The 12,387-nt window shown below is 44.8% G+C and overlaps 2 protein-coding genes across 2 annotated transcripts in view; both read right to left on the bottom strand.

Moving 5' to 3' along the window:
- Positions 1–12,387, bottom strand: part of LOC132475106 (uncharacterized) — a 444,510-nt gene that overhangs the window by 205,367 nt on the left and 226,756 nt on the right. Inside the window, exons 34-35 of the mRNA XM_060076081.1 lie at positions 12,254–12,289; positions 2,254–2,544 (exon numbers count right to left, since the gene is read on the bottom strand). Of these exons, the coding sequence (XP_059932064.1) occupies positions 2,254–2,544; positions 12,254–12,289 (327 nt within the window). The remainder of the gene's footprint in view (positions 1–2,253; positions 2,545–12,253; positions 12,290–12,387) is intronic.
- LOC132475117 (caspase a-like) overlaps positions 1–12,387 on the bottom strand; it is a 30,668-nt gene that overhangs the window by 4,031 nt on the left and 14,250 nt on the right. The window lies entirely within an intron of this gene.

Genomic DNA, 12,387 nt, shown 5'->3' with positions numbered 1-12,387 from the left:
ACTGCGTACGATTCGCCCCTCCTCAATTATTGTTTTATTGAGGAAAAATCACCACTACAGACGGGTTACATGGTTATTTTAACCCATGAATTTTAGATTGCATCTCCCTGAGATTACTATTTATAAACATAAAGGTTCAAGGGTTTGTTCAAAATTGCACAAAAACCCAAATTAATTCTCCACATGACCTAGACAGGATATTCATGTAAACCGACAGCCTACATTAAGGCCCAATCCCGTTTCTTTGCTCACTGCCTCAACCCTACATCTCAACCCTAACCCTCATTGCTCATTGCTACCCCTCATTGCTACCCCTAACCGACCCTACCAAATGGGACAACCCTACCCTGTGACGTCATCATGGCCTCCCCGTGCCCCCTAGCAGATAACCAGACCCCTGGTAATGTTACAAGAGACAGACTGGCTGCCATTGTCTCGGGCAACGAGCAAGACCCATTGTAAAGATGTTTAACCTGAAATGGTATTTATATTTTGTAATTGGCATGTTTAAATAAAGTGTTAAAAAAAATAAAATAATAATAATACTATTTGTCCCTCGTAATATACCTTTATTTTGAATGTCACTTAGCTACAGTTACAGCTACAGACTGGCCACACTCACACTGGCAGATTTGAGCATGGTTAGGTGCTAAAACAGCCACGGCCACGGCCAGATGGCCTAGTGTGAGTGCACCCTTAGATAATAATCGGTTAAGAACAAGAACACTTTAGAAGAAACACTTTATTTAAATAAGAAACACTGAACCACACATCTAAAAATACACACACACGCACACCTAAAAATACACACACACACGCACACCTAAAAATACACACACACACACACACACACACACACTCTCTCTCAGCTTTTGAGAGAATGGTGGAGAATCACATCTTCTCCACCATTCCGCCAACTTTGCCTCGCTCTCCTCATGCCTCGCCTGCTCCCTGGCACTCTCCTCTTGGAAGGGGTGTCTGGGGTGGTGGAAGAGGTGCCTGGGGTGGAGGAGCATGAGGGAGAGGTGAGGGGGCTGGTGGCAGTGGACTCAACGAAGTCCTGAAAGAAAACGAATAAGAAGGAATTAGGAATTATATGCCAGAACTGGGTGATATGGCCATATGTTATGTACAATATATAATAGCTATGTACACAATATAGTACTGCCAAAAAATACATTGATTAACCATGTAATATTACTAATATAATATAATATATTAGTATAATAATACTTATAGAATATTACTAATATAATATAATATATTATATATTACTAATATAATATATTAGTATAAAGCTTATTTTTAACCTGGAGTCACTAGAACATGGAAGATCTGGATATCATACGACATGATATCCAGCCCGGTCGTATGCAGTCCGGTCTGCAGCCCGGTCGACGGCCGGGCTGCAGAGCCCGTGATCGGGCTGCAACCCGGCCGACCCCTTTCGCGATCTTCCGACAGTCCGCAGCCGGGCTTCGAAGCCTGCGGCCGGGCTGCAGAGTATAATTAATAAAATAATTACTAGTTAATTACAGAGAAAACACTTACATTTGTGTTTTTCCAATCCTGTCGCATCTTTTCGCCCTCCATCTTGTCTAGGATATTTCTTGATTTTCCGTTTTCTCGCAAGGTATTGTGGGAGCAAGTCAGAACTGAAGCGCTTTGAGGGTGCCCATCGAAAATCTCAATTTTGAGGGGATGTTAGCCCTCCCCCGGCCCCTACCCCTTAAACTACTTTTAAAATGGTATTGGGACATGGCTCCACTGCGCGTGAACGCGCAACAGCGAGGGTTAGGGCTGAGATTTTGAAGCAAGCAAAGGAATGGGAAAGGGCCTAAGTACACTGTTAATATATGCAACATGACTATCATGTATCATGTTTGTCATGTTTCATAGAATTTATCATGAAATTGAGTGAAAACACTTCAGCCGTAATCCACCCGAACAGACTGCAGTGTGATCATTAGCAAATTAGTGCTCCAGTTTAAGCAGTCAGTCAATCAGTCACTCAGCATTACTGTTTGGGGAATCCTCGTGCAGTGGTGGAATAAACCATTCTGCGCCTTCTATAAGGGGTGACAGTGAGCCTCCACTATTTATTTATAAACAGAGTTCAGTTACTTGAACATTTTATTCAGCAAATTTAAAGTTAGTTAAGACATTATAATCACCATTGGGGCCCTGGGTACCCAGTCCTGCTTCCCCCCCACTATGACGTCCGCCCGTGTGTGTTTGGGTGAAGTACGTTACCTGACAATAACTGACGAGTCTCGACCGGTAGGTCCTCCAGGTCTTCCAGACCTTCCAGCAGGTCCTGTGCTGTGGCCTCTCCTGATGGTCTTCGGCGCTTCCACAGGACCAACATCTTCTGCTTCTGCATGGCCACAGGTCTATGTTCTGCCTTGATGTCGTCCAGATCTTTGGTCTTCAGCCCCAGGTGGAGGGCCGCCTGCTCCCACTCCTGTCCCAGCGTTTCGGCCACCTTCAGGAGCTCCTTATCGGTCAGAGCCTGCCCTGCGGAGCGGGTTTCAGTGTTGCTGCCTGGAAAAAAGACAAGGACAATCCACACACAGGCAGGTAAAGATTCACCTATCGAGATGATGGACCAATCAAGGAATGTACTATCTTAATTTTGCCCTGAGACCAATCATCTCTTTCAAAAGATTTCACCCAGAAACCAAGATATCTATGTATAATATGATATTTTTTAGATAAAGTGCTCCAGGACTCCCGTGTGTTCTAGAATATTTACAGAACACGGCTAAAGGCTGTTTGCGCCTCGCCATTGCGATACATCCACTGTAAACAGAGCGCATGGTACCGTGGCTGCAAGCTGCTCAGGGCCACACCCCCACCCTCCTCCTTGACCCTCCGCTCTCCTCCTCATTTGCATTAAAGCTACAGACACCGAAACGGCGCATTTGGGGAAAGCTCAATGTGCGACTGGCTCGTAGTGGCTGTAATTCTGCACAACGGCTGAATTTCGGGAACGTCTTCAAATACTGTGTTTGGGGCACACTAATATCTATATTAAAGCATTCACAAAGTCGCATGCCATGGGACTTTTAAACCGTCAAAATGAGAGGTTTGATGTGTGATTATCTACCCGACATTAACGTGTCTAATCTAAATCTTACGTGTTAACACGAGTTTGGTCTTGTTAAAGCAACATGTCTAAGAGTTGATTTGCTTTAACGGTCGATGCCGACGTCGTGTCGACACGGACTGGTCGTTAAAGTGTTTGTTGTGGACATACACAGACCCTGAAGATATCAGGAATCTACAGAACACAAGTGGATCTGAACTTTACACAGTTTGTAGTTTTCCATTACAATAGCATAGTATAGCCCGACCAATTTACTCTACAAAAAAACTCTAACACTGATCATTCTCCATTATTATGAAACCAATGTGAATATAATATCATAGGCTACAGTAGCGTAATAGGGTGCACCAAATTGTTACAAAGTCCCAAGATAGTTTTATGACAAACACGGCTTACCTGCCATAGTTCTGTGTCGGCGTGGGCTACGTGACATTGTTCAGATGCATTATAAACCAATTTGAATCTGCTTTGTTTTGACCTCACCAACTTCCTTTTGCCGCTTTTCCACTGCATGGTACCAGCTCGACACGACTCGACTCGACTCAGCTCGCATTTTTTGCGTTTCCACCGCGAAAACATGGTACCTGGTACCTGAAGTGGCTGCTTTTTCTAGTAGGCCTACCGCCTCGCTCTAGTGCCGCGTTTCCACTGCAGGGTGCGGAACGGATCGGATCGCAAAGGTGCGGTAGGGAGGGGGCGGTATAGCCCAGCTCAGTTCCGAGGTCGCGTTTCCACTGCCCACAGTACCTTTGGTGGTAGGCCGGATGTCGATCGCCGCGGCAGCTACGTAAACATCGTAAACAACGTCTTCCTTCCCATGAATGCAGACGAACGTCTCCACCTCCTTGTTCGCCCAAGCAAGCTTTTTACGCGACTTGTTAATTGTAAAGAATAATACCTCGAGGCTACTGTTTGTTTGTTTTTATCCCCGCGTCACCCGGAAGTGACGATTCTGTCGACCAATCAACGGAGGGGGGGTGTAGCTAGAATTTCACGGGACCCTTTCAGGCGTCTGGTCTCGTTTTGGGTACCGCAACGGAGGAGTCCCGTCTCTGGGGCCGGAACGGGTACGGCAAAGTCCGGGTCCCGCCCACTTTTGGCGGTGGAAACGCGACCCGACCCGCACCTTTGCGATCCGATCCGTTCCGCACCCTGCAGTGGAAACGCGCCATAGGTTCCAAGCGAGCTGAGCCGATGCTAAAAGGTGACGTCGGCAGACGGCCGGCCACTGAGGCCAGAGAGTGTGACGAAGTCACGAGAGCGACATGGCAACCATGCTGGTAACAGCCATAGCAGCGCCGCAGCCAACATATATTCCACTTCAACTTCTTCAACATGCCAGCTAATAATAGTAATGTTATCGATGTCCTCCATTGTTGTTATGTGGGTTCTGTCCATGTGTGGGTTGCGTAGGTCTTGTTTGCGTCGCGTACAAAAATACGTCAAGGCCCTTTCGCGCAGCCGACCCCGCCCACGTCCAGGAGGTACTATTTGCGGTGGAAAAGCACCCGTGCTGCTACCGTGTCGAGTCGTGTCGAGTCGAGCTACATGTGCGGTGGAAAAGCGGCAAAATTGTCTTGCGTTGTTTTTCATTGGTTAGAAATATTCTCTTTCATGATGTGTTTCATGCATGCAGACCAACAGGTTTTATCTACTCCACCTAATTGTTGTCACACTGTAGCCACCCAAATAAGCCTCTCCAGATAAAACTATACCTATAGATCGAATTTCATTCCTGGTAAATATTTTGACAACGCGTAGCAGTGTAAAATAACACTATTTCGTATCGTAGGCCCATTACTTTTGTCCAAAGGTAAAACATTGTAAATGTAGTTCTACCAGAAACAGGCTTCCTACTGATAGTTTTATTAACAAAGCCCACACAAGCAGCAACATGTTCAACAACACCACGTAAATTGTTATGCAATCTGAGGTCCCAAAACAGAGTTAACATAGTTAATTCTGTTTGAGGTGAGGATTTAGTAATTTTCCATTTCAATACTACAGTATAAAACAACCACTTTAGAAGGCCCAAAAACTTTGGCGACGTTATCATTCGTATTACTTCGAAAACTTTGAAAAAAGGTAGTTTTATGACAATCATGGCTTACCTGCCATAGTTGTGGGTCCACGTAGCCTTCGTGTATGCACACCTGTTGTCGACCAACAGGTTTATATTAAGATTGTGGACACACAATATAGCCTCACCCACTCAGCCTCTCCGCCTACTTGGCAGTTATGGATCTCATTTCAACACTGATAAAGATGTTGACATCAAGTGGGAGCAGTGGCGATTTCAGACTATTTTTAGGGCTGCTCAAGCACACCTACATTTTATATCAAATATAATTATATAATATTTTCCGCTATAATTTTTGAAGAAGTAGGAGGTGAATTGTTGCTATAGTGGAAACTTTGTTCTGACCGAAACGTTGGGTGAAATTGTTTTGTTATAACCGTGAATCATAGTTCTGTGCAAATTGGCAAAACAGGTTGCATGGACTTCCAATGTAGAAGGCATTTTTCAAGTCTCAGCACAGACTCTTCATAACATTCTAAGCGGGGCTTGAACTGGATTACTGCCACTCCTGAAAAAGTAATGGCTTCTTTTTGCTCTAATGCCATAAAGGCCATACTTGAACAGCAAATATGACTCATGCATTATTTTTGTTATAGCAGCCACTGAAATAGTTTTTAGTCGGAGATCGGCTTTGGATATGTTATCTAAACAAATGTCCCCGAACGACAATAATTAATGGTTGGAACTTGGACCTCAGGAGATGAAAGGATAAAGAAGCCGTTGCTCTGGTTTGGGTTAGGCCCTGTCGAAATAAAGTGGGCAGGGCTTATTGAGAAAACCCATTCCTAGTTACAACTCACCCACACAATCAGAAGAGATTAGACCCAGGGTGATGCAAAAGTGTCTGTCCCTCTTCTTCATGCTATCGATCATTATCCGACTTGGATTCTCCCCTTTCCCGTGCCCGGTCTGTTGTGTTTGTCTGGTCCTGAATCACACTTATTTTCCTCATCACTGAACACGTCATGATCATGACGTGCGCGCGTTTGTGTGTGTGAGAGAGAGTAATGCGCGGATGTGCTATTACTTTATCCGCAACCGCATCACAAACATATCATCCGTCCGCCATCCATCCCACCAACGTTTTTTTGCAAAAGAAAATGAAAGCCTCGATTTCAAAGAAAGTCCACCGTACAACATACACATTTTTTATTCCTACATAACAACTCCGGAAATTGCCTTGCAAATTAAAGGTTCCGACAATTTGTCTTAGGCCTACCTTCTTTCTTAGCTGTGGATGTTATTGGACTAGAAGTTTAACTTGTTATGAACATCGCACGCTGCCATTGCCGATTGTCACTTCTGAGTCAAATCACTCCATAATCTCTTTTAAATCCCTTATTCCACGAGAGGTAGGCTACAATGACGGGCTGCTTTAACGGCGCAGTCCCATCTAGAGACGTTTGCTTCGTGGCTATAAGGAAGGCGCCGCAACGAGACGCGACATGGGATGGATCGTCACTCAATTGAAACTTTTTGTTTCCTTTCGTTAGTGTGTGTGTGCGCACACACACACACACACACACACACACACACACACACACACACACACACACACACACACACACACACACACACACACACACACACACACACACACACACACACACACACACACACACACACACACACACACACACACACACACACACACTCCCTATAAAATAAATAGTAAAAATAAAGTAAAATAAGTTGTAAATCTATCCAAAGGAAGTCATACACAGCAAAAATTGTAGAGTTAATTATCCAGTGTATTGTCAAAGTCATTGGCGTAGATTACGCTGGGGACGCGTCCCCACCAGATTTCGTCAAGATAAATTTTGTACCCACCACTTGTAAAACAATAAATAAAATCGAGTTAAATTATTATGGATTATTACACGGGTCTTCCCAATGCCGTGGAACGCTCCGTTCCATTGCATGTGCTCTTCTCAACTTTCGGCGGTGAATTATATTTGATAATTCACCGTTGCTAAGTATAATTGACCGCTGTCATGGAAAAAAAAAAAGGACTTTTTGCCTCTAATGACGTCTTTGGTATCACTCCTCAAGTAGTCCGGTAACTTTTCAACCCCAGCGTCTTCGGTTGCTAAGCGACGTCAACGTCTTTGGCGGACTATTTCTCTGCTGATCAACACTACGAATGCTGGCAACAAATAAATGGTAAAAAGACACCATGTGAAGTAATTTTTTCGTTTTGCCACTCATTATCGAAATTAAGCCCCTTCAATGGGAAGCAAGACACCTTCGCTGTGAGTCGGTGTCCTGTTCGCCCTGTCGGGGATTATTTTCTCGATAATGACCGGCATTCTATACATTATCCCTTACTTATTACACGGCTCTTCTTAATGCTGTCGACTGCTCCATTCACTTGCATGGGCCTTCCTAACGTTCAGCTGTCAATTATTTTTGTTTATTACACGGCTCTTCTCAATGCAGCAGAATGCTCACGTCCACCATATTGACCGCTGTCATGGAAAGTGTTTTTTTTTTGCCTCTGATTCACGTCATCTGTATCACTCTGCAGTCCGGTAACTTATCAACCCCAGCGTATTCGGTTGCAAAGCGACGTCAACGACTTTGGCAAACTATTTCTCTGCTGATCAACGCTACAAATGATAACAAATACATTGAAAAATACACACTTTCTGAAGTTATTTTTTCGATTTGGCAAGTAGCCATTACTAATAATACCAATACTCTTTGGCTGGGATGATGAGTCATCAGACAATCAAGTCATTTTAGCCTGAATACATTGGTAAAAAGCACCAGAGCCGGTCGCTAGTACCATGGACAGTATCAGAACGATAACCTGTTGAACTAAATGGATGTGGTAGGCTACACCACGGGATGCATCTGCAGACCACTGCCACATAAATAAAGGTAAGACACGATATTTATTGCTTACGATTTGCTGGAGCTGTGGCGAGGTCTTTTGTGTTTTTTGTATTCAAGTGGTCGGCTGTTTTAACTTACAATTGATAGTCGGTGGAGTCAGTCTCTTGTTGACACAAAGTGACTTTTGCTCTTAATTCTTGCCTTGCTTGAATTCTGGAATAATTGTGGGGGGGAGTGCATGAGTTTTGGTCAGAATGCCTGATGTAGGCTAGTTTTGATGGAATGTGTGTTGTGAATTGAAAACAGCCAGCTCATGATGTGATAAAGCGTTCAGCTGTGCAACAAATATATTTTTTATTTTTCAATCTTGACGACTTTTGTAGTGCTGTGTGTAGCGACAGGTTTGGCCCTTCTGAACTTAAACACGCAGTTAATTTCCTCTTGTTTATGTTGTTAGCTTAGCCATACCATGTCATGTTGTCAACATTGGATACATGGTGCAGAACATAGTGGGTCATATGTCCGATGCTTTTTGGAAACGTTTTCTTCATAAAGCGTGCCAGACAGATTTTGTATACATTTTATTCCTTAGTATTAGCTACATGGGTATGCCGTGTTTCAGAACCTTTCATTACCGGCACTCAAGAGAGAAAAAAGAGTGCAACCTCATTGTACCCAGAACTTCTGAAAATGTACTTCCGAATGCGTCTCTGTCCCCAGCACATTTCAAACCAAAATGACGCCCATGGTCAAAGTGTCAAAATTCAGAGTTGAAATTACACTGTAAATAGTTGGTTTAACCATTATGGAGTCAATTATGTACTCCATAATGGTATAATTAAGAGAGTCAGTGTCATCAGGCAGTGTTGGGACTCAACACTCAGTGTCATGAGACCACGCCTCTCCTAACATTTTCTCAGCAAGACGAGGACGCCATATTTATTTTTCTTGGAGGTGACCACGAGGTAAGTCAAGCTCCTCGTTCTTATTTTAAAAGTATGTCCAAATAATTATTTTCTCTCTCACAATATGGTGACTGAAGACTTCACATTTGTATTTAACTAGAAAGCATGTTAGCAATGATAGCGATTAGTGCCGTACAAACTTTATGAATCTCTAACGACCGTTGGGTTCTCAGACGTTCCTGGTTCTTCCACGTCCACATCAATGTGAAGTAGACTGAACCGCGACAAGGAGGAGAAAGCGATTGTGCGCCGAGGCGGTGGTCCCTCGGCAGCGGGAAGCAGGGCTCAAGCGGGAGACATTCGCGGCCAACAATCCCTTTCTCCTCCATGTCGTGGTTCATGTTTTTGAGGGAGTCAAAGCCAAAGTTCCTTTCCCCCAATTCATTCTCAACCATGGCTGAGATAACCCCCACTACGAGTCTCGTTGTAGAAATACCAGAGACGAGAGTCCGACGTGTTATGCGCCATAACACCAAAAGCAGAACGGTTATCCAAATAACAAGGAAGTGTACAACACTTGCGTTACAGTCGTGGAGCTCTATATCTAAATAATACCATGTAAATAATACATAGATATCTATATCATATAATACCTATTATCACAGCCAAAGCTGTGTGCGCCCACTACAGTCTCGTTGTGGAAATAGAAGAGACGTCAAAGAACCGACAAGAAACACTTGCGTTACAGTGTGTGTATTCACACACACACACACACACACACACACACACATGTGGCGCTCGCACGGTCGTGTCTCATTGGCGGGCCAAGTCTCTGGGCGGGCCAGGCAGAGTAAGGGGAGGAGCTTACTGCATTGTGATGACATAGGAAACCACATTCCAAATCAGCGCGCTTGAGCCTCCGTTTTTTTCAAAGGCGAGCAGAACATCTAGTATTCGTTTTACACCGAACGCAAGTTTTAGCCACTTGGGGACCATGGGCAGGCTAGCTAGGGGAACTCATATTTATGTTAGAAAATCTCATAAAACAAGATTTTCATGCCATGGCACCTTTAATGGCGCGTTTCCACTGCAGGGTGCGGAACGGATCGGTTCGCAAAGGTGCGGTACGGGTTGCGTTTCCACCGCCAAAAGTGGGCGTGACCCGGACTTAGCCTTACCCGTTTTGGCCTCGTTTTCAGGACTCCTCCGTTGGGGTCCTGAAAACGAGACGAGACGCCTGAAAGGGTCCCGGGAAATTCTAGCTACACACCCCCTCCGTTGATTGGTCGACAGAATCATCACTTCCGGGCGACGTGGGGATAAAAACAAACAAACAGTAGCCTCGAGGTATTATTCTTTACAATTAACATGTCGCGTAAAACGCTTGCTTGAGCGAACAAGGAGGTGGAGACGTTCGTCTGCATTCTTGGGGAGGAAGACGTTGTTTACGATGTTTACGTAGCTGCCGCGGCGATCGACATCCGGCCTACCTTAAAGGGTACTGTCGGCGGTGGAAACGCAACCTCGGAACTGAGCTGGGCTATACCGCCCCCTCCCTACCGCACCTTTGCGAACCGATCCGTTCCGCACCCTGCAGCGGAAACGCGGCATAAGTATGAAGCTCTCAGTCTCAGTGCATGTGCATTTGTTGATGTGGGAACCTTCAGTAATTGCTTATGTGCTTCATTTTAACTTTTTTTCTTCTTTAAAAAAAGGCCACGGCTTGACTTTTAATGCCGGGTGCTGTGTCCCCAGGTGGCGAAGCAGTTTTGAAGGATTCATTGACTCATTTGCGAGCTTGTCACCACATATTATGCAGAGGGGGTTTGTGGCGTCTGAATCACCGGCCGCAATGAAGCCGTATTTATGATAGGAGATAGGGGATTGTTGGCCGCGAATGTATCCCGCTTGAGCCCTGCTTCCCGCCGCCTCGGCAGCGGTCAGCGCTAATCACCGCCTCCTGAAGCGGAGGTCCATCGGCAGCGAGGCTCCGGCGGGAGACGACCGCGGTCAACAATCCCTTTCTCCTCCATGTCGTGGTTCATGCCTACTTCAGGGAGTCAAAGCCAAAGTTCCTTTCCCCCAATTCATTCTCAACCATGGCTGAGATAACCCCCACTACGAGTCTCGTTGTAGAAATACCAGAGACGAGAGTCCGACGTGTTATGCGCCATCACACCAACAGCAGAACGGTTATCCAAATAACAAGGAAGTGTACAACACTTGCGTTACAGTCCTGGAGCTCTACATCTAAATAATATCATATAATACATAGATATCTATATCAAATAATACATATTATCACAGCCAAAAGCTGTGTGCACGTCCAGACGATATAATGAATCACAAAGGACTTCGTCGGGTTCTCCGACGTCTCTGGTTCTTCCACTTCCACATCAATCTATAGTAGACAGAACCGCGCGCTGCCTGCTGCCGGCGCGAGGCACCACCGCCCGGCTGCCCGCTGCCGGGCGGTGGTGCTTCGCGGCGGTGGTGCCTCGCGGCAACCGGCGGCAGGCAGCATGTCGCAGTTCATGTACTTCGATGTCGTTCTGCCATTGCATTCAAAATTCTGTAACTAGCCTGTTACTACGAACTAAGCAACTACCGTACACGTATTAGCATTTAGCACTAGCTCAATCACGACTCCTTCAGAATTCTTGTGGGTGGTTACGAACCAACCAAGTGGGCAGGGCCATGAATAATAGTTTGACAACGCTACGTCACAGTGTCACCTTATCCAGATCGGCTCATTTCTTCTGCCTTTTTCCTTTCATTGCCTATTGCATTCAGCAGACAAACTGCATAGATTTCAAACTTACCACAGCTCACAAACTTATTCAGACCTATGTTATTTAACAAACAATAGGAAAAATGTGATTTTAATGGCATGGGCTCTTTAAGGCTAACAGCATTCTTTATAGGTTAGAATATTTTCTCTACATTTCTGTGACGTGTGTTTCATTCGTGCAGATAGACCATCATCATCATTTTAGTGTTGAGAATAATCCCAACACTAATCGAATCTATCACTTTAATATGTAGATGAGCTTTGGTCCAAACGCAATACAGAGACCTACAAAAGGGTTTGGAGGAACCCTCTCGGGACTTGCTGGTATCTTTACAATTTTCGGCTTCCTTAATTGCAGGCTGTACGCAAACATTAAACCAATATCATTTTGGCTACATGGGAAAATTATATCCTCGTTTCAACTTAACAAAACATTGATTCCTGGTCAACATCAGTAGCTTTTATAAACATGAATGTTTTGGATCAATCCACCACAACGTTTAATAGTTTAAACACCTTCCATGGCTCACCTGAGTGACTGCTCTTTTGTCCTTGGCTCTGCTCTCCTGAAGAGAAGGGGGATGTTGTGGCTGATTAAACGTGCCTAATAATCCTACTATCCGATTGGAACACCAACAATGATCCAAAGAACACAGCATCAAAG

This window comes from Gadus macrocephalus, chromosome 16, assembly GCF_031168955.1.
Source record: "Gadus macrocephalus chromosome 16, ASM3116895v1".
Taxonomy (NCBI): Eukaryota; Metazoa; Chordata; class Actinopteri; order Gadiformes; family Gadidae; genus Gadus; species Gadus macrocephalus.
The sequence above is the reverse complement of the archived record's forward strand: the minus strand, read 5'-3'. Positions and strand labels throughout refer to the sequence as shown.